The following is a 23070-nucleotide window of genomic DNA, read 5'->3' on the forward strand; positions in this document are numbered from 1 at the left end:
GATCAGACACCCAGCAACACACACACCCAGATCAGAAACCCAGCAACACACACACCCAGATCAGACACCCAGCAACAAACACACCCAGATCAGACACCCAGCAACAAACACACCCAGATCAGACACCCAGCAACAAACACACCCAGATCAGACACCCAGCAACAAACACACCCAGATCAGACACCCAGCAACACACACACCCAGATCAGACACCCAGCAACACACACACCCAGATCAGACACCCAGCAACAAACACACCCAGATCAGACACTCAGCAAAAAACACACCCAGATCAGACACCCAGCAACACACACACCCAGATCAGAAACCCAGCAAAGTATCCAGTTATTGCCTTTCAGCCTTGGCTTCGGCCATGTTAGGAGCAGCTATTTCATTGTAACAATTGCAGCCTGTAGGCTGTAGGTACAGGCGTAACACTGACATCGATGATCAGACAGTATATAAACATTGATAGCAGGCCTTCATATCCAGTGCCATTTCTACAGCAAACTGGGAGAGATTCCAGTACTTACAATGACTTGAAAGTGAAGGCTGTGACATTTCAGTCCATCAGTCAGAAGATGAATAACTTCCTCCTTCTGCCTCTGGTCACTTCCATCAAACAAGGCCCTGGGAGCAAACTTCTTTTCATCCAACACAATGTTATAATACAGATCTGTAACAGACCGGCAGTCAGAGTAATTCAGACATCAGGTAACGACACAGTTTCTTCTTAAGCATCTGATATTCATTATGAGCGGAGCTTGTTTCTAGCCAGCACTGACCAGCTAAGACATGCTTCACACAGCCACACCACAGAAGCTGCTGATTCATGTCATGGGTGCAGGGTGTCCAGTCATAAACATATAGAGTCATATCTGAGACCCTGGCCTCTTCTCCTCCCCACATCACTGAAATGTAAACTCTCCCACCTCCTCTCTTTATTCTCTCCCATCACCCCAAACCTGGGCAACTCTAGAACTCTCGGTGTTCCCTCCTTCCTTCAGTTCAGAAACTTTCAAATACATGCTGGGCCTCCACTAAGCATTATCTCCTGACTGCCCATGTCTTTCTCATAATCTTTCTGTCTGTGGTGTGTTCTGTTCTGTGATTCATGCCCTTCCTGATAAATCCATTCATTCATGGGATTTAAGCTTCACTGGCTGGGCCAGCATTTACTGCTAATCCTTAACTGCTCTGGAATAGGTGCTGGAGAGCTGTCTTCTTCAACACTACAGTCCACTGATGAAGGGACCCTCACAATGCTGTTGGGAAGGAAGTTGAGCTGGCTGATCTGTCCCCCTAAATGGTTGTGGGTTTGGAGGATGCTTTGGTGAATTCCTGCAGTGTCTCTTGTAGATAGTACACAGTGCTGCTGCTGAGTGTCAGGGGAGGAGGGAGGGGATGCTTGTGGATGTGGTGCCAATCAAGCAGGTTGCTTTGGCCTGGATGATGTCAAGCTTCTAGAGTGTTGTTGGAGCTGCCCCCATCCAGAACAGTGGCAAATGTTTAGGGAAAGACTAAATGCCTCACCATTAAAGTATATTCCTGAGAGGAAGAGGAAGTGTATAAAGGTGAAAGATTATCCATGGCTTAACAAGAAAGTCATGGATAACAAAAGCAAAAGCTGGGTCATATCATAATGCCAGAGTTAGGGGTACTCTGGGGGAATTGGGAGAGCTTTAAACATTAGCAAAGTGTTGCAAAATACAAAATCAAAAGTGCTAAGGTGAACTATGGAAGGAAACGAGCAGAAACCATAAGCACTAATACCAAGTTTCTATAAGTATATAAAAAGGAAAACAGTAATGAAAGTAAATGTTTGCCCTTTACAGGATGACAATGACAAGATAATAATGGGAAACTTGGAAATGACAGAGACACTAAATCAATATTTTGCCTATTTTCGCAGTGAAAGATAATAATTTATTCCTAAAAATTGCAGTTACTATGGAGGAACTTGGTGAGATTACTATAACTAGGGAGAAGGCATTAAGTGAACTGATGGGAGTAAAGGTTGATAAGCCTCTGAGGCCTGGGGCATTAAAGGAGGTGACAGCAGAGACAGAGGATACATTAGTTATGATGTTCCATAATTCCCTGGATTCTGGAAAGGTACCAGTGGATTAGAAACATGCTAATGTGACATCCTAATTAAAAAGAAAAGGAGATAGGTAAAAATTGGGAAACTATAGAGCAGTTAATTTGACCTCGGTAGTGGGGAAGTTGCTGGAGTCAATCATAAAGGAGGAAGTAAGTGAACACTTGGAAAAACAAAAGGTCAATTCACCAGTGTCAGCGCAGTTCCATGAAGGGTAAGTCATACTTGACAAACTTGCTGCAGTTCTTTGAAGATGTAACTAGCAAGGTGGATAATGGGGATCTGGAGGATGTCATATATGTGAAGGGTTTATGCCCGAAGCATCGATTCTCCTTCTGCTCGGATGCTGCCTGACCTGCAGTGCTTTTCCAGCACCACACTCTCAAACCAGAGGATGTGGTATATCTAGTTTTCCAGAAGGCATTTGACAAGGTGTCGCATAAAAGACTGATCCAGTAGTTGAGATCCCAAGGGATGAAGGGTATGGTATGGGCTTGCATGGACGATTAGCTGACTGTCAGAAAGCAGAGGGTCCTTCTCTGGATGGAGACCTGTAACTAGTGGGAGTCAGTTCTTGGACCTCAAGTATTTACAATCTATATAAAGATCAGCAAGTCAGGACAGGGTGTTCAGTAGCATATATCGTTGATGACATTGAAATTGGTAAGAAAACAAGCAGTGATGAGGAAATAGAGTTTCCAGATGGATATTGTTAGGCTCAGAGGGTGGGCCAGAATCCAGCAGGTGGAGTTTAATTTGGTTAAGTGTGAGGCTGTCCATTTTGGCCAGAAAATTAAAAAGGCAAATAATTATTTAAATGGGAAGTAGATTCAAAGTGTGTAAGTGCAGAGGGATCTGGGCATCGTTGTGCATGAATCACAGATCCAGGCTACCTCATGATGTTGATTAGCAGAGGATTTATTGGTGAATGGATTATGGTTGGATTCTCTCTTGTTGGAGATGATCATTGATTTGCATTTATGTGAGCTGAGTATTACTTGCCACATGACAGCCCAAACCTGGAAATTATCCAGGTCTTGTTGAGGGACTGTTTCAGTAACTGGGCAGTTGTGAATGATGCTAAACACTGTGCAGCCATCAGGGATCATTCCTACTTCTGACCTTATGATTGGAGGAAGCAGCTGAAGATGGTTGGGCCTAGGATACTACCCTGAGGAAGTCCTGCAGAGATGTCCTGGTGTTGAGTTGACTGCTCTGTGGAGCAGCACAAAGGCTCAGTGGTTAGCATTACTACTTCATAGCATTGACCGGCCATGTCTGATTCCAGGCACAGGTGACTGTTCTCCCCGTGTCTGCGTGGGTTTCCGGCAAGTGCTCCAATTTCCTCCCGCAGTCCAAAGATGCGCAGGTTAGGCAGATTGGCTATGGGAAATTGCTTGTAGTTTTCAGGGATCTGCAGGCTAGGTGGGTTAGCCATGGAAAGTGCAGGAGTTTACAGGGGGATGGGTCTGGGTGGGACACTGTTTGGTGTGGACCATTTGGGCTAAATAAGGTAAAAACAATGACTGCAGATGCTGAAAACCAAATACTGGATTAGTGGTGCTGGAAGAGCACAGCAGTTCAGGCAGCATCCAACGAGCAGCGAAATCGACGTTTTGGGCAAAAGCCCTTCATCATGAAGGGCTTTTGCCCGAAACGTACATTTGGGCTAAATGGCCTGTTTCCACACTGTAGGGATTCTGTGATTCTGTGAACCACTATTATCTTTCTACATGACTCCCAACCAGTGGGTGCATGATCAGGTAATACTGATGCAAATTTTCCAAAACGTGTTAGTTTGTGGAAATGCTGGAAAGTAGCAAATCTTACCATTCTATTCAAAAGAGGGAGGCAGAAACTATCGGTCAGTCAGCTTGCTCTGAGTCACAGAGAAGGTGTCCGTATCAATCATGAACAAGGTTCGAGCTGCATTCGGAGGAAAGTTTAAGGTAGCCAGGAAGAATCAGTGTGGTTTTTTTTCGAAGGGAAATCATGTTTAACCAAATTACAGTGGCTTCCATGAAGGAGGAACATGCGCTGTGTATAAGGAGAAACATGTTAACGGACTGTACTTGGATTTCCAGAAGGCATTTGAAAAGGTTATTGTAAAAAGTAAGAGTTTATGGAAGAAGACTAGTATGGATAGAATATTGGCTGGCTGTCAGAAAACAGAGTGTGCTTAAATAGGTCTGATTAGCAGAATGAAATGGAGGGACTGGCGCTGGGGGTCTCAGTATATTACAACTTACGCAAATGACTTAACTAAGGAAGAGAAATACAATTACGCCTGCCAAATTACTGAGTGATTGTTCGGCATTACTGTCTTGCTCTGTCTGTTACTATGAAAGAAACTCGTTCAGGTATTGTTGTATAACCAGCATTCTATCCACGTGGTACAGGAATCCAATCCAAGGGATTCAGGAGAGGTTTTATACAGAATAAGAGATATCCTGGAGTGAATTACAGCTCGAGTTTTGGAGTAGGAGGATAGTTTATATGTAGCTCCTGAGGAGACCAGGCAGATGCTAAAACTCCCATTTCAAGAGAAGTACTTGGATTTCCAGAAGTCATTTCATTGGGGGAGAGGAAACTGCTATTAGACAGGAGCTGTGGAGTATAAATTGGGAACAATTGTCCTATGGGAAAGGCACAGCAGAAATGTGGAGGTTGTTTCAGGAGCACTTGTTGTGAGTGTTGGATAACATTATCCCACTGAGACACACAAGGAATAGAAAGGTGAAGGAGCCTTGGATGACAGGAGCAGAGGAGCTTCTCATTAAGAGGAAGAAGGATGCTCACTTAATGTTGAGGAAGCAAGGATCTGGCACAGCTTTAGAGGATTACAAGGTAGCTAGGAAAGAACTCAAAAATGGACTGAGGAGAGCTAGGAGGGGACTCAAAAAAGCCTTGGCAGGAAGGATTAGGAAAACCCAAAGGCGTTCTACACATGTGAGGAATAAGAGAATGATCAGAGAGAGGGCAGGCTGATCAGGGAGAGTGGAGGGAACTTGTGTCTGGAGTCTGAAGAGGTAGGGGAGGCCCTAAATGTGTGTTTTGCTTCAGTATTCACTAGAGAGAGGGACCTTGTTGATAGTGAGAACACCATGGACCAGGTTAATAGGCTTGACCAGATTGGTATTAAGGAAGTGATGTGCTGGAAATTCTGGGAAACATCAAGATAGATAAGTCCCCAGGACCGGACCACATATATCCAAGGTTACTATGGGAAGACAGGAATGAGATTGCTGTGCCTCTAGTGATGATCTTTTCTTCCTCACTCTCCATGTGAGTAATACCAGATGATTAGTGGAAGGCGAAAATCGTTCCTCTGTTCAAGAAAGGGAATAGAGAAATCCCTGGGAATTACAGACCAGTCAGTCATAGAGTCATAGAGATGTACAGCATGGAATTAGACCCTTCGGTCCAACCCATCCATGCTGACCAGATAGCCCAACCCAAACTAGTCCCACCTGCCAGCACCTGGCCCATATCCCTCCAAAACCTTCCTATTCGTATACCCATCCAGATGCCTTTTAAATACTGTAATTGGACTAGCCTCCACCACTTCCTCTGGCAGCCCATTCCATACATGTACCACCCTCTGCGTGAAAAGGTTGCCCCTTAGGTCACTTTTATATCTTTCCCCTTTCACCCTAAACTTATGCCCTCTAGTTCTGGACTCCCCGACCCCAGAGAAAAGACCTTGTCTATTTATCCTATCCATGCCCCTCATGATTTTATAAACCTCTGTAAGGTCACCCCTCAGCCTCCGATGATCCAGGGAAAACAGCCTCAGCCTGTTCAGCCTCTCCCTATAGGTCAAACCCTCCAACCCTGGCAACATCCTTGCAAATCTTTTTTTTTGAACCCTTTCAAGTTTCATAACATCCTTCCAATAGGAAGGACCAGAATTGCACGCAATATTCCAAAATTCGCCCAACCAATGACCTGTACAGCCGCAACATGACCTCCCAACTCCTGTACTCAATACTCTGACCAATAAAGGAAAGCATACCAAATACCTTCTTCACTATCCTATCTAACTGCGACTCCACTTTCAAGGACCTATGAACCTGCACTTCAAGGTCTCTTTGTTCAGCAACACTCCCTAGGACCTTACCATTCAGTGGATAAGTCCTGCTAAGATTTGCTTTCCCAAAATGCAGCACCTCGCATTTATCTGAATTGAACTCCATCTGCTACTTCTCAGCCCATTGGCCCATCTGGTCAAGATCCTGTTGTAATCTGAGATAACCTTCTTCGCTGTCCACTACACCTCCAATTTTGGTGTCATCTGCAAACTTACTAACTGTACCTCTTATGCTCACATCCAAATCATTTATGTAAATCACAAGAAGTAGAGGACCCAGCACCGATCCTTGTGGCACTCCACTGGTCACAGGCCTCCAGTCTGAAAAATAACCCTCCACCACCACCCTCTGTCTTCTACCTTTGAGCCAGTTCTGTATCCAAATGGCTAGTTCTCCCTGTATTCCATGAGATCTAACCTTGCTAAGTAGTCTTCCATGGGGAACCTTGTCGAACGCCTTACTGAAGTCCATGTAGATCACATCGACTGCTCTGCCCTCATCAATCTTCTTTGTTACTTCTTCAAAAAACTCAATCAAGTTTGTGAGACATGATTTCCCATGTACAAAGCCATGTTGACTATCCCTAACCAGTCCTTGCCTTTCCAAATACATGTACATCCTGTCCCTCAGGATTCCCTCCAACAACACGCCCACCACCGACGTCACACTCACTGGTTCCCTGGCTTGCCCTTACCACCCTTCTTAAACAGTGGCACCACATTTGCCAATGTCCCATCTTCCAGCACCTCACCTGTGACTATCGATGATACGAATATCTCAGCAAGAGGCCCAGCAATCACTTCTCTAGCTTCCCACAGAGTTCTAGGGTACACCTGATCAGGTGCTGGGGATTTATCCACTTTTGTGCATTTCAAGACATCCAGTACTACCTCCTCTGTAATATGGACATTTTTCAAGATGTCACCATCTATTTCCCTACATTCTATATCTTCCATGTCCTTTTCCACATTAAATACAGATGCAAAATACTCATTTAGTATCTCCCCCATCTCCTGCTGCTCCACACAAAGGCCGCCTTACTGATCTCTGAGGGGCCCTACTCTCTCCCTACTTACCCTTTTGTCCTTAATGTATTTGTAAAAACCCTTTGGATTCTCCTTAATTCTATTTGCCAAAGCTATCTCATGTCCCCTTTTTGCCCTCCTGATTTCCCTCTTAAGTATACTCCTACTTCCTTTATACTCTTCTAAGGATTCACTCAATCTATCCTGTCTATACCTGACATATGCTTCCTTCTTTTTCTTAACCAAACCCTCAATTTCTTTAGTCATCCAGCATTCCCTACACCTACCAGCCCTTCCTTTCACCCTGACAGGAATATACTTTCTCTGCATTCTTGTTATCTCATTTCTGAAGGCTTCCCATTCTCCAGCCGTCCCTTTACCTGAGAACATCTGCCCCCAATCAGCTTTCAAAAGTTCTTGGATTAGTGGTGCTGGAAGAACACAGCAGTTCAAACTTTCGAAAGTTCTTGTCTAATACCATCAAAATTAGCCTTCCTCCAATTTAGAACTTCAACTTTTAGATCTGGTCTATCCTTTTCCATCACTATTTTAAATCTAATAGAATTATGGTTGCTGGCCCCAAAGTGCTCCCCCACTGACACCTCAGTCACCTGCCCTGCCTTATTTCCCAAGAGTCGGTCAGGTTTTGCACCTTCTCTAGTGGGTCCACCCACATACTGAATCAGAAAATTTTCTTGTACACACTTAACAAATTCCTCTCCATCTAAACCTTTAACACTATGGCAGTCCCAGTCGATGTTTGGAAAGTTAAAATCCCCTGCCATGTCCACCCTATTATTCTTACAGATAGCTGAGATCTCCTTACAAGTTTGTTTCTCAATTTCCCTCTGACTATTGGGGGGGGTCTATAATATAATCCCAATAAGGTGATCATCCCTTTCTTATTTCTCAGTTCCACCCAAATAACCTCCCTGCATATATTTCCAGGAATATCCTCCCTCAGCACAGGTGTAATGCTATCCCTTATCATAAATGCCACTCGCCCTCCTCTCTTGCCTCCCTTTCTATCCTTCCTGTAGCATTTGTATCCTGGAACATTAAGCTGCCAGTCCTGCCCATCCCTGAGCCATGTTTCTGTAATTGCTATGATATCCCAGTCCCATGTTCCTAACCATGCCCTGAGTTCATCTGCATTCCCTGTTAGGCCTCTTGCATTGAAATAAATTCAGTTTAATTTATCAGTCTGACCTTATTCTCTGCTTTATCCCTGCCTGCCCTGACTGTTTGACTTGCTCCCTTTCCCAACTGTACTATTCTCAGATTGATCTCATTCCTCACTATCTCCTTGAGTCCCACTCCCCCACCTTACAAGTTTAAATCTTCCTGAGCAGCTCTCGCAAATCTCCCTGCCAGTATATTCATCCCTTTCCAATTCAGGTGCAATCTGCCCTTCTTGTCCAGGTAATTTCTACCCCAGAAGAGATTCCAATGATCCAAAAATGTGAATCCTTCTCCCCTGCACCAGCTCCTCAGGCATGCATTCATCTGCTCTAACCTCCTATTACTGCCCTCACTAGCTCTTATGTCTGTAGTCAGCAAGGTGCTGGAAAGGATGATTTGGAAAAACGTAGTTTGATTAAAGATAGTCAGCGTGGCTTTGTGAGGGGCAGGTCATGTCTTACAAGTCTTATTCAGTTCTTTGAGGATGTGACGGGGGAAGTTGATGAAGGTTAAGCAGTGGATGTGCTGTACTTGGATATCAATAGGCATTTGATAAGGTTCCCCACGGTAAGCTCATTCAGAAAGTTAGGAGGTACAGAATAGAGGGAAATTTGGCTGTCTGGATACAGAATTGGCTGGTCGAATGAAGACAGTGAGTGGTAATGGATGGAAAGTATTCTGCCTGGAGGTCAGTGACCTGTAGTGTCCTCCAGGATTCTGTTCTTGGGTCTCTGCTCTTTGTAGTTTTTATAAATGACTTGGATGAGGAAGGAGAAAGGTAGGTTACTAAGTTTGCTGATGACACAAAGGTCGGTGTGTTGTAGATAGCATTGAGGGCTGTTGCAGGATTCTACATGACATTGACAGGATGCAGAGCTGGGCTGAAAAGTGGCAGATGGAGTTCAACCTTGATAAATACAAAGAGATTAATTTTGGAAGGTCAAATTTGAATACTGAATACATGGTTAAAGACAGGATTCTCGGCAGTCTGGAGAAGGGAGGGATCTTGGGGGTGCATGTACATACATCCCTCAAAGTTGCCACCCAAGTTGATAGGGTTGTTAAGAAGGCATATGGTGTTTTGGTTTTCATTAACAGGCGAATTGAGTTTTAGAGCCGCGAAGTTATGCTGCAGCTCCATAGAGTCCTGGGTAGACCACACTTGGAATATTGTATTCAGTTCTGGTTGCCTCATTATTGAAAGGACATAGATGCTTTAGAAAGGGTGCAGAGGAGATTTACCAGGATGCTGCCTGGATTAGAGGGCTTGTCTTACGAAGCCAGGTTGAGTGAACTTGGGTTTTTCACACTGGAGAGTAGAAGGAAGAGAGGTGACTTGGTAGAGGTGTACACGGTAATGAGAGGCCGAGATAGAGAAGATAGACAGAGAAGCAGTTCATACTGACCGCAAATAAAAATCATTCAAGTAACACCACTAGAATAAGCACTGACCATTCACAAGGTCTAACAGCAGCTGCTGTTCGCATTACTAAAACAGAGCATATTGTTCGGTCTGCGATAGCTCGAGTTGATAGGTTAGAGACCTTTACAGGAGCTGAGTGGACATTCTGATTAACTCACAACTCAGCGCTGGTTAATGACTGTGAGTTCTCAACCAATTCGAAAAGCTGGTTCAACTAAGAAATGTGAAAGGCAAAAGACTAAACACATACTTGTGACCTGTTACACCATTAATTTAATATTAATGTTGAATTCATTCACAGGAGGAGGGTGTCACTGGCCAGCCCAACGTTTCTTGCCCATCCCTAATTGCCCAGAGGGCAGCTAGGAGCCAATCACATTGCTGTGGGTCTGGAGTCTTACGAAGCCAGGTTGAGTGAACTTGTGCTTTTCACAAGGAGAGTAGAAGGAAGAGAGGTGACTTGATAGAGGTGTACAAGGTAATGAGAGGCAGAGATAGAGAAGATAGACAGAGACTTTTCCCCAGGGCAGAAATGGCTGACATGAGGGGGCATAATTTTAAGGTGATTGGATGAAGGTATAGGGGAGATGTCAGAGGGAGGTTCTTTACACAGAGTGGTGGGTGTGTGGAATGCACTCCCAGTGGTGGTGGTAGAGTCAGAGACTGTTGGACAAGCACATGGACAGCAGTAAATTGAGGGGTGTGTGGGTTAGATTGATCTCAGATTAAGATAAATGGCAGCACAACATCGTGGGCCGAAGGGCCTGGACTGTACCACTGTGGGCCGAAGGGCCTGTACTGTACCACTGTGGGCCGAAGGGCCTGTACTGTACCACTGTGGGCAGAAGGGCCTGGACTGTACCACTGTGGGCAGAAGGGCCTGGACTGTACCACTGTGGGCTGAAGGGCCTGTACTGTACCACTGTGGGCAGAAGGGCCTGGACTGTACCACTGTGGGCTGAAGGGCCTGTACTGTACCACTGTGGGCAGAAGGGCCTGGACTGTACCACTGTGGGCAGAAGGGCCTGGACTGTACCACTGTGGGCTGAAGGGCCTGGACTGTACCACTGTGGGCAGAAGGGCCTGGACTGTACCACTGTGGGCCGAAGGGCCTGGACTGTACCACTGTGGGCAGAAGGGCCTGGACTGTACCACTGTGGGCAGAAGGGCCTGGACTGTACCACTGTGGGCCGAAGGGCCTGGACTGTACCACTGTGGGCCAAAGGGCCTGGACTGTACCACTGTGGGCCGAAGGGCCTGGACTGTACCACTGTGGGCAGAAGGGCCTGGACTGTACCACTGTGGGCAGAAGGGCCTGGACTGTACCACTGTGGGCCGAAGGGCCTGGACTGTACCACTGTGGGCCGAAGGGCCTGGACTGTACCACTGTGGGCAGAAGGGCCTGGACTGTACCACTGTGGGCAGAAGGGCCTGGACTGTACCACTGTGGGCTGAAGGGCCTGGACTGTACCACTGTGGGCAGAAGGGCCTGTACTGTACCACTGTGGGCAGAGGGCCTGGACTGTACCACTGTGGGCAGAAGGGCCTGGACTGTATCACTGTGGGCCAAAGGGCCTGTACTGTACCGCTGTGGGCAGAAGGGCCTGGACTGTACCGCTGTGGGCAGAAGGGCCTGGACTGTACCGCTGTGGGCCGAAGGGCCTGGACTGTATCGCTGTGGGCCGAAGGGCCTGTACTGTACCGCTGTGGGCCGAAGGGCCTGGACTGTACCGCTGTGGGCCGAAGGGCCTGGACTGTACCGCTGTGGGCAGAAGGGCCTGGACTGTACCACTGTGGGCAGAAGGGCCTGGACTGTACCACTGTGGGCAGAAGGGCCTGGACTGTACCACTGTGGGCCGAAGGGCCTGGACTGTATCACTGTGGGCAGAAGGGCCTGGACTGTACCACTGTGGGCAGAAGGGCCTGGACTGTACCACTGTGGGCCGAAGGGCCTGGACTGTACCACTGTGGGCAGAAGCGCCTGGACTGTATCACTGTGGGCCGAAGGGCCTGTACTGTATCGCTGTGGGCAGAAGGGCCTGTACTGTATCACTGTGGGCAGAAGGGCCTGGACTGTATCACTGTGGGCAGAAGGGCCTGTACTGTATCACTGTGGGCAGAAGGGCCTGTACTGTACCACTGTGGGCAGAAGGGCCTGGACTGTACCACTGTGGGCAGAAGGGCCTGGACTGTATCACTGTGGGCAGAAGGGCCTGGACTGTACCACTGTGGGCCAAAGGGCCTGGACTGTACCACTGTGGGCCAAAGGGCCTGTACTGTACCACTCTGGGCAGAAGGGCCTGTACTGTACCACTGTGGGCCGAAGGGCCTGTACTGTACCACTGTGGGCTGAAGGGCCTGTACTGTACTGCTGTGGGCAGAAGGGCCTGTACTGTACCACTGTGGGCAGAAGGGCCTGTACTGTACCACTGTGGGCAGAAGGGCCTGGACTGTACCACTGTGGGCCGAAGGGCCTGTACTGTACCACTGTGGGCTGAAGGGCCTGTACTGTACTGCTGTGGGCAGAAGGGCCTGTACTGTATCACTGTGGGCAGAAGGGCCTGTACTGTACCGCTGTGGGCAGAAGGGCCTGTACTGTACCACTGTGGGCAGAAGGGCCTGTACTGTACCACTGTGGGCCAAAGGGCCTGTACTGTACCACTGTGGGCAGAAGGGCCTGGACTGTACCACTGTGGGCCAAAGGGCCTGGACTGTACCACTCTGGGCAGAAGGGCCTGTACTGTACCACTGTGGGCTGAAGGGCCTGTACTGTACCACTGTGGGCTGAAGGGCCTGTACTGTACTGCTGTGGGCAGAAGGGCCTGTACTGTACCACTGTGGGCAGAAGGGCCTGGACTGTACCACTGTGCGCCGAAGGGCCTGTACTGTACCACTGTGGGCTGAAGGGCCTGTACTGTACTGCTGTGGGCAGAAGTGCCTGTACTGTACCACTGTGGGCTGAAGGGCCTGTACAAATGATTCAATGTCTGAAAGATCAAAGATTAGTGTGATGCTGAAAAAGCACAGCAGGTCAGGCAGCATCCGAGGAGCTGGGGGAGTCGACGTTTCGGGCATAAACTCTTCATCAGGAACGATGCAGCCCATCCCTGATGAAGGGCTTATGCCCAAAACCTCGATTTTCCTGCTCGTCGGATGCTGCCTGACCTGCTGTGCTTTCCCAGCATCACACTAATCTTGACTCTGATCTCCAGCATCTGCAGTCCTCAGTTTTGCCTGAAAAATCCAAGATCCAAGCTGCCAAGTATCCAATGAAAGTCATCTCCTTGAAAGTCTATTTCAGTTCCTCTCTCCACACAAACCGCCCAGCCGGAGTATTTGTTTTGCCTGTTACCTTGCAGAGTCCTAGAGGACACACTTACCCAGAGTGCTGTTGCTCAGTCCGGGCGACTTTGCTCTTGTGGTGAAACAGACAGTGGCAGTAACACAGGTGACATCTTTGTCATTTCTCTGGCAGTTCCGTAGGAGCATATTGATGAAGGGAGGACTGAACGTAACGGAGGCATTCACCTGGACCACCCGCAGTATCCTAGAGTCAGAGTTTGAAAGGTGTGGTAAGAAAATGATTGAGCAGAGTCAGTCTGCATTAGAGAGGGAGGGAGGGAGGGAGAAAGAGGTATTTTTGGGGGGAGAGGGAATAATGTTGGAGAGGAGAGTGCAGTGAAGAGACAGTGAACACCCCAGAACAACAGAAGGAGTGGATGGCAGAGAGACTGGAATTGGAAAGAGAACAAGCATTAGATCTAACTGCACTACACAAGAGAAAACAGATGAGAGACAGAGATAGTGGAAGCGAGGGCAGGGCTATAGGGAAGTAGTAACTCCAAAGATGGCAGATAGATGGGTGACAGTGAGGGGGACTGGGAGGAAGCAGCCAGTGCAGGGACCCCCTGTGGTCGTTCCCCTCAAGAACAAGTATACCGTTTTGGATACTTGTGGGGGGGACGACTTACCAGGGGTAAGTAACGGGGCTCAGGCCTCTGGCACGGAGCCTGTCCCCGCTACTCAGAAGGGAAGGGTGGAGAAGAGCAGAGCAATAATAATTGGGGACTCGATAGTTCGGGGCACAGATAGGCGGTTTTGTGGGAACGAGAGAGACTCACGTTTGGTATGTTGCCTCCCAGGTGCAAGGGTACGTGATGTCTCTGATCGTGTTTTCCGGGTCCTTAAGGGGGAGGGGGAGCAGCCTGAAGTCGTGGTCCATATTGGCACCAATAACATAGGTAGGAGAGCTGAGGATGTTAGACAGGCTTTTAGGGAGCTAGGTTGGAAGCTCAGAGTTAGAACGAACAGAGTTGTTGTCTCTGGTTTGTTACCCGTGCCACGTGATAGAGAGTCGAGGAATAGGGAGAGAGAAGAGTTAAATGCGTGGCTACAGGGATGGTGCAGGAGGGAGGGATTTCGGTATTTGGATAACTGGGGTTCTTTCTGGGGAAGGTGGGACCTCTATAGACAGGATGGTCTGCACCTGAACCTGAGGGGCACCAGTATCCTTGGGGGGAGGTTTGCTAGTGCTCTTGGGGGGGGTTTAAACTAACTCTGCAGGGGCATGGGAACCCAGACTGTAACTTTAGGGTGCAGGACCTGGAGTGTAGGGAGGGTAGGAATATGGTATCAATCTTAAAGGATCGTGCCTGTAAACAGAAGAGTGGCTTGAAGTGTGTATACTTTAATGCCAGAAGTATACGAAATAAGGTAGGTGAACTCGCAGCGTGGGTTGGTACCTGGGACTTCGATGTTGTGGCTATTACGGAGACATGGCTAGATCAGGGACAGGATTGGCTGTTGCAGGTTCCAGGGTTTAAATGTTTTAGTAGGGTCAGAGGTGGGGGTAAAAGAGGGGGGGGTGTGGCTTTGCTATCAAAGATAGTATTACAGCGGTGGAAAGGAAGATGGATGAAGATTTGCCATCTGAGGTAGTTTGGGTTGAGGTTAGGAATAGGAGAGGTGAGGTCACCCTGTTAGGAGTCTTTTACAGGCCTCCTAATAGTCCTAGAATCGTTGAAGAAAGGATTGCGAAGATGATTCAGGAGAAGAGTGACAGTAATAGGGTGATTGTTATGGGAGACTTTAACTTTCCTGATATTGATTGGGAAAGCTATAGCTCAAGTTCGTTAGATGGGTCAGTGTTTGTGCAATGTGTGCAGGAGAGTTTCCTGACACAATATGTAGATAAGCCAACTAGAGGTGAGGCCATACTGGATTTGGTTCTGGGTAACGAACCAGGCCAGGTATTAGAACTAGAGGTAGGTGAGCACTTTGGGGACAGTGACCACAATTCGGTGATTTTTAGTCTCGTGATGGGGAGGGATAAGTGTGTACTACAGGGCAAGAGTTATAGCTGGGGGCAGGGAAATTATGATGCGTTGAGGCATGACTTAGGATGTGTGGATTGGAAAAGTAGATTCCAAGGCAAGAGCGTAATTGATATGTGGAACTTGTTCAAGGAGCAACTATTGAGTGTCCTTGATAAGTACGTACCTATCAGGCAGGGAGGAAAGGGTCGTGTGAAGGAGCCGTGGTTTAATAAGGAGTTGGAATCCCTTGTTAAATGGAAGAGGGCGGCCTTTGTAAAGATGAGGCGTGAAGGTTCAATAGGGGCGATTGAGAGTTATAAGGTAGCCCGGAAGGACCTGAAGAGAGAGCTAAGAGCAGCAAGGAGGGGACATGAAAGGTCCTTAGTTGGTAGGATTAGGGAAAACCCTAAGGCTTTCTATAGGTATGTTAGGAATAAAAGAATGACTAGGGAAGGAATAGGTCCAATCAAGGATAGTAATGGGAAGTTGCGTGTGGAGGCTGAAGAGATTGGGGAGGCGCTGAATGAATACTTTTCGTCAGTATTCACTCAGGAACAGGACATTGTTGTCGATATGAATACTGAGGCACGAATAAGTAGAATGGATGGCTTTGAGATATGTAGAGAAGAGGTGTTGGAAATTCTGGCAAGGGTGAAAATAGATAAGTCCCCTGGGCCTGATTGCATTTATCCTAGGATTCTCTGGGAAGCAAGGGAGGAGATTGCAGAGCCATTGGCCTTGATTTTTGTGTCCTCTTTGTCTACAGGAGTAGTGCCAGAGGACTGGAGGCTAGCAAACGTGGTTCCCTTGTTCAAGAAGGGGAGTAGGGATAATCCTAGTAACTATAGGCCAGTGAGTCTCACTTCTGTTGTGGGCAAAGTCTTAGAGAGAATTATAAGGGATAGGATTTATGCACATCTGGATAAGAATGATGTGATCAAGGATAGTCAGCATGGTTTTGTGAAGGGCAGGTCGTGCCTCACAAACCTTATTGAATTCTTTGAGAAGGTGACGAAGGAGGTAGATGAGGGGAAAGCGGTAGATGTAGTATATATGGATTTTAGTAAGGCGTTTGATAAGGTCCCCCATGGTAGGCTACTGCAGAAAATACAGAGATATGGCATTGAGGGTGAGTTGGAGGTTTGGATTAGGAATTGGCTCTCTGGAAGAAGACAGAGGGTAGTAGTTGATGGCAAAGATTCATCTTGGAGTGCCGTCACTAGTGGTGTTCCGCAAGGATCTGTTTTGGGACCATTGCTGTTTGTCATTTTTATAAATGACCTGGAGGAAGGGTTAGAAGGTTGGGTGAGCAAGTTTGCGGATGATACGAAAGTCGGAGGAGTTGTAGACAGTGAGGAAGGATATGGCAGGTTACAGCGGGATATAGAGAAGCTGCAGAGCTGGGCAGAAAGGTGGCAAATGGAGTTCAATGTAGCTAAGTGTGAAGTGATTCACTTTGGTAAGAGTAATAAAAAGATGGATTACTGGGCTAATGGTAGACTACTTGGTAGTGTGGAAGAGCAGAGGGATCTTGGTGTCCATGTACACAGATCTCTGAAAGTTGCCACCCAGGTAAATAGTGCAGTGAAGAAGGCATATGGCGTACTGGCTTTTATTGGTAGAGGAATTGAGTTCCGGAGTCCTGAGGTCATGCTGCAGTTGTATAAGACTCTGGTGCGGCCGCTTCTGGAATATTGTGTGCAGTTTTGGTCGCCATACTATAGGAAGGATGTGGAGGCACTGGAACGGGTGCAGAGGAAGTTTACCAGGATGTTGCCTGGTATGGTAGGAAGATCCTATGAGGAAAGGCTGAGGCACTTGGGGTTGTTTTCTTTGGAGAAAAGAAGGTTTAGGGGTGATTTGATAGAGGTGTACAAGATGATTAGGGGGTTAGATAGGGTTGACAGTGAGAACCTTTTTCCGCGTATGGAGTCAGCTATTACAAGGGGGCATAGCTTTAAATTAAGGGGGGGTAGATATAGGACTGATGTTAGGGGTAGGTTCTTCACTCAGCGAGTCGTAAGATCATGGAATGCCCTGCCAGTAGCAGTAGTGGACTCTCCCTCTTTATGGGTATTTAAGCGGGCATTGGATAGGTATATGGAGGATAGTGGGTTAGTGTAGGTTAGGTGGGCTTTGATCGGCGCAACATCGAGGGCCGAAGGGCCTGTACTGCGCTGTATTGTTCTATGTTCTATGTTCTATGAAACATGCAGGAACCTGCACCGTAAAGACAACAAGAAGCAGCCATAGTGCTGTACACAACAGGAGTGTCTGACAGAGGTGGAAGTTGTAACAGGTTTATTTTCTTCTTGGTCTTCTGGACCAGAAGTGCTGTCCATACTTAACGCCCTCACACACCCTGACTGGGCCTTGTGGATAATTAAAGAGAGCTTCCACAGTGTTTGGAGCCAGACAGGTTCGGCTGAATTCCCCAAAAATGTCCAGGTAATGGCTCAGTTACAGCATACTGCAGAGAAGCAGTTCATACTGACCGCAAATAAAAATCATTCAAGTAACACCACTAGAATAAGCACTGATCATTCACAAAGTGTAACAGCAGCTGCTGTTCGCATTACTAAGACAGAGCATATTGTTCGGTCTGCGATAACTCGAGTTGATAGGTTAGAGACCTTTACAGGAGCTGAGTGGACATTCTGATTAACTCACAACTCAGTGCTGGTTAATGACTGTGAGTTCTCAACCAATTCGAAAAGCTAGTTCAACTAAGAAATGTGAAAGGCAAAAGACTAAACACATACTTGTGACCTGTTACACCATTAATTTAATATTAATGTTGAATTCATTCACAGGAGGAGGGTGTCACTGGCCAGCCCAACGTTTCTTGCCCATCCCTAATTGCCCAGAGGGCAGCTAGGAGCCAATCACATTGCTGTGGGTCTGGAGTCACATGTCGGCCAGATCAGGTGTGGATGGCAGTTTCCTTCCCTAAAGGACATTAGTGACCCAGATTGGGTTTTTTCCAACAATCCACAGTGGTTTCACGGTCATCATAAGACTCTTAATTCCAGACTTTGGTTTTCATTGAATTCAAATTCCATTACCTGCTGTGGCAGGATTTGACCCCAGGTCCCCAGAACATTATCTGGACCCCTGGATTAACAGTCCAGCGATAAAACCACTAGGTCATCACCTTCTTTAAAAAGACAAACTCTATTTCTCTTCTTTGGAATAGTGGGAATGTCAGTCTAGACTCTATAATTAATCTGAGCTCACAGCCTTTGTCTTAGAGGGGAAGTTATTGGGCTGAGGCTGATAGAAGCCCTTTGACAAGCTGCAGGAATCTAGTCTCCACCTCCTTCTCCTCCACTCACCCCACCCTGTGTTTCAGCACAGAGCAGAGCAGAGATTCTGCTTACGTTGTTGAATTTGGGGTCTTCTCAGTCTGAATTGATCAGTACCACCCCAGGTACAGCCCCTGTGTCACTTAGGTAACTGAGTGTTAACTAAGGCTCAGACCACAGGAGTCAGGTTTGTAACACATTATTCAGAAGCAGCCCGGAGCCATAACTGTGACTGACCCGAAGATGACAGCCTTGCCGAAAGCTCCCACTGCCACATCGATCAATCCATCTCCGTCCACATCCATCTGGCCATCCGCACTGCGTCCAAAATACCAAAGTCCCAGGTCCACAGCTGAAGCAGCAATTCTCTGAGAGAACAGAAGGTTACAGTAATTAATGCGTTGGGACCTGTTCTGTTTCTGTCAGTAAAGACAACCACAGACAACAGAAAGAACCTTCTCTCACAGCAGATCCACATGTGGGGGCTCTTTCGAACACAGTTCACAATCTACAAAACTATTCGATCTATTCAGATTCAACTGGGTTTTAGAAAGTGAATTCTAATTAGTCCTACACCTCTATCGTGCCTCTGTAACTTTCTCCTTTTCCAGGGTTTAATCCCATTTTCCTTCTGAAAGTTGTGACTCCACCTACTCCCACTACCCTTTCAGACATTCCAGATCAAAACCATGCGCGAAGAGGAATTCACCTCATTCCCCGCCCCCCCCATCAGCTTTCTCTGTCAAATATCTTAATCTCTGACTATCAACCCTCCCGCTGTTTCTCCATAACTTACTCCATCAAAAACCTTTCTGATTTTGAACACCTTGAATAAATCTCCCTTTAACCTTCTCTGCTCCAAGGAGAATATCCCAGCTCCTCCAGTCCCTGTACACTGACCTGTTTATATGTTGGAAGAATGGTGTCTTGATGTCCATGATAAATATATACTGCCCCACGATGATCATCCTCCAATGGGGCACCAACAACGACATCATTAAACGCATCGTAATTAAGGTCAGGAACAGCAATGAGGGTGAACCCGAACCGGGAATCCTGTGGTTTGTTGCTGATCTGTAGAGTATCGCTGAATGAAAGCGAAAACTGACAGGGACACGGATCAGGGGAAAACAAAGTCAGTTATATTTCCACATTGTTCTCCTATTGCTGCAATATTAATCGTTAGTACTTGACCATTATTCCAACAGACTCTTTCTGGAAAACAAGGTTAAGATGTTGCGATGCGTTGGCCCTTGATTTACCCAAACCTGTCAGCTGTTTTTGAGAACCATGTCCTGGCAGAGAAGACCCAGAGGCTTATATATATATATATATATATATATATATATCTCAGAAGGTGAGAACAGTTGTAAGACAGAGATGGAGCTTGGGAGATGAGAATAATATGTAAATAGCTCATTTTGTAGTTTAGTGAAACAATTAATGACTAGGAAATAAGGAGGGGCTATTTGCCTATAAGCAGTGAAGGTTAACCCAGCCAGTCACAGAGACCAGCTCTGTCTGCAGGAAACAGCCTCTTTTTACTGCTGGGCATTTAATGTGAGACTCTAGATCAGACATACAAGAAAAAGAAAACACTTTATTAATGAATGTATTAAAGATTGTTCTGCAAAACAATTTGTGCTTGAATCAGGTGGAGATTATTGTTGAAAGGTCTTACACTGTGACAGTAACTACTGGAGGAAATCTGAGAAACTGGGAAGACAATGTCCAAACGGTATTTCACACAGCAGCTGTCCCACAGCACAGACCAATGAAACAAAAGTCTCCTCTTCATTCAAACTCAAATCCAACAAGTAAAGTTACACCACTCAGTACTCCCAATGATTGTGTGTGTTTGCGTGTGTGTGCTTGTATGTGTGTCTGTCTGTGTGCATGCATGTGTGTCTGTGTGTGGGGTGATTGTATGTGTGTGTTTGTATGCGTGCCTGTGTGTGTATGTGTGTGTCTGTCTGTGTGTGTGCTTGTATGTCTGTCTCTGTGCTTGTGTGTCTGTGCATGTGTTTGTGTGTGTCTGTCTGTGTGCGTGTCTCCGTGTGTGTCTGTCTGTGTGCGTGCTTGTGTGTCTGTGTGTGATTATATGTGTGCCTGTCTGTCTGTATGCATGCTTCTGTATGTCTGTATGTCTGTTTGTGTGCATGCTTTTTATCTGTGTGTGTGTCTGTGTGCATGCCTGTGTGTGTACTGTATATGTCATTTCCTACGTGCAAGTATGTGTGAAACTCCATGTCTGAAGTATGTGTGCACAACATGTATCAGTGCATATGAGTATGTGTGTATGTGCTTGTATGTACAGTTGAATGTTTATCTATGTGTGTGTGTCTTATATGTATGATTATCTGTGTGAGTACATACGTGTGGAACTATTGTTTGTATCATTATCTAGGTGCAAGTGTGTGTGTCTGTGTATGTGTGCAGTTGTCCATGTGTATGTATATGGATGTGTCTTTGACAGAGAGAACCTGATACAGGATCTGGATGTCCCTGCTCACCTCCTGTACTCTGTAAATGTAGACTTTCCCAGTCTCCTTGCTGCTGGCTCCAAGGTACATGGGTGCTGCGACCAACAGCACGTCTGTCACACCATCACCATTCACATCCACTGGGCAAACCTCACTCCCAAAGTAGGATCCAATCTGTAATACAGCACGCTTGATCAATTGGTAATCAGAGACCTAGCAATATCCACACTAAGCAACTGCAAAATCTCTACATGACAATGTAATGATTTTACTTAAATGCCAAGAATTTCCAGGTAACCTGACTTACAAAGTCTACGCTGGGCTAGAGCATGAGAGAACACCAGCATCTATCCCTGAGATGCTACAAACCAACTTCAATTTCCCTGCACTAAAGGGGAAATCTACTCCAGCTAATGGTATCAGAACAAAGAAATGTGGAAATATTCAGCTGTATCAATGGAGGGAAACAGAATTAGCCATTTGGGTCAATATATTTCCCTCAGAAGTAGTCAGTATTCCTCATCCATAACATGGTGTTGGATTTGGACTAAGCCTCTTGGAATGTTGTGTTTATCTTTAGGGGCCTGGGTGACAATGGGCAGGACCTGATGCCTCAGTTGTGCAGACCTAACGTGGAATACACCATTTGCTGCCAAACACTGCAGCACAAATCCAACAAACTATCATCTATGTTGAAAGGGTTAAATTACAAGTTTCTTAGATTCGACAACGAGATGAAAGGCAGGTGTGATCGCTAGCTTTAGCCTGGGGCATTTACTGTCAGAAATTCACCAAAGATCCTCAGACAGCACCTTCCGAGCCCACGTCCACTTCCATCTAGAAGGGCAACAGATACATGGGAACATCACCCCCTGCAAATTCCCCTCCAAGCCCCTCACCATCCCAACTTGGAAATAAATCAATATTCCCACACTGTCGCTGGGTCAAAATCTTGGGATTCCCTTCCTAAGGGCATTGTGAGTCAACTCACAGCAGGTGGACTGCAGCGGTTCAAGAAGGCAGTTCACCACGGTCTCCCCCCCACCCCGCTCCCCCCCCCACCTTCTCAAGGGGCAACTAGGGACAGGCAATTAATGCTGGGCCAGCACATCCCACAAATAATGATAAGGAAGTTGCAGTGAATGTGTGTGCCGATGAACAGCAGAGTGCGTACCCCTCACCTGTTCTCCGATCAGGGCCTGGTGTATGGTCAGATTGCCACCTTTGTCCAGATTGAAGAAGATGACCTTGCCTTTGTGTTTGAATCTCGGAGCGCCTGCCACATAGACACGTTGACCATTCCTCTGCCTCACAGACGACACCGTATAGCCTGGGAATAAGGAGAACGCACATCAGACTCAGGATCAGTCAGGTGAAGGAACTGGTGCAGTACTTTTGTTCCGAACAGTGACTTCTGGTTTACTGTGTCTCCCATTATAGCCTGACCGAACCCCTTACCATTACCAAGCTGTCATGTGACAAAAATGTTAAGTGGGCGGGAGAGACAGTGAAGTGGAGAGGGACGTATGGCTACAAACCCAATTAAACAACTTTACTGGATTTTAAACTTTGCAATCAGGTGTGATACACACCATACAGTTGGTGAACCAGGAAGATGGCAATTAGAACAAAGGGCTCTTACCCTGTTCATTACTGGGATGAGAGAGGGTCTGCTCGGCACTGGATCCACAATAGTCTGACCACTGGGACAACACATGGTCCTGTGTAACTAATCTTACACAGACACCAACTCCCAATGGAGAGGCACCCCCTCACCCCCACCCTCACCCCACCCAGCTTCAACCCCCTCACCCCCACCCCACCCAGCTTCATCAACCCCTCACCCCCACCCCCACCCCACCCTGCTTCACCTCCCCTGACCCTCATCCCCACCCCCACCCCACCCAGCTTCAACCCCCTCACCCCCACCCTCCCTGCTTCAACCCCTCATCCTCACCCCCACCCCCACCCCCACCCCACCCTGCTTCACTCCCTCACCCTCACCCCCACCCCACCCTGCTTCAACCCCCTCACCCCACCCTGCTTCATCTCCCCTGACCCTCACCCTCACCCTCACCCCCACCCAGCTTCAACCCCCTCACCCCCACCCCCACCCTGCTTCACCCCCTCACCCCCACCCCACCC

The 23070-nt window shown here is 47.2% G+C and overlaps 1 protein-coding gene across 2 annotated transcripts in view; it reads right to left on the minus strand.

The window, feature by feature from the left end:
- LOC140453984 (integrin alpha-10-like) overlaps nucleotides 1–23070 on the minus strand; it is a 98557-nt gene that overhangs the window by 40376 nt on the left and 35111 nt on the right. For both annotated transcript variants that reach the window (XM_072548894.1, XM_072548893.1), the window contains exons 5-10: nucleotides 22107–22255; nucleotides 20956–21099; nucleotides 19343–19546; nucleotides 18680–18810; nucleotides 13203–13369; nucleotides 534–676 (exon numbers count right to left, since the gene is read on the minus strand). In XM_072548894.1, the coding sequence (XP_072404995.1) occupies nucleotides 534–676; nucleotides 13203–13369; nucleotides 18680–18810; nucleotides 19343–19546; nucleotides 20956–21099; nucleotides 22107–22255 (938 nt within the window). The remainder of the gene's footprint in view (nucleotides 1–533; nucleotides 677–13202; nucleotides 13370–18679; nucleotides 18811–19342; nucleotides 19547–20955; nucleotides 21100–22106; nucleotides 22256–23070) is intronic.

This window comes from Chiloscyllium punctatum, chromosome 28, assembly GCF_047496795.1.
Source record: "Chiloscyllium punctatum isolate Juve2018m chromosome 28, sChiPun1.3, whole genome shotgun sequence".
Taxonomy (NCBI): domain Eukaryota; kingdom Metazoa; phylum Chordata; class Chondrichthyes; order Orectolobiformes; family Hemiscylliidae; genus Chiloscyllium; species Chiloscyllium punctatum.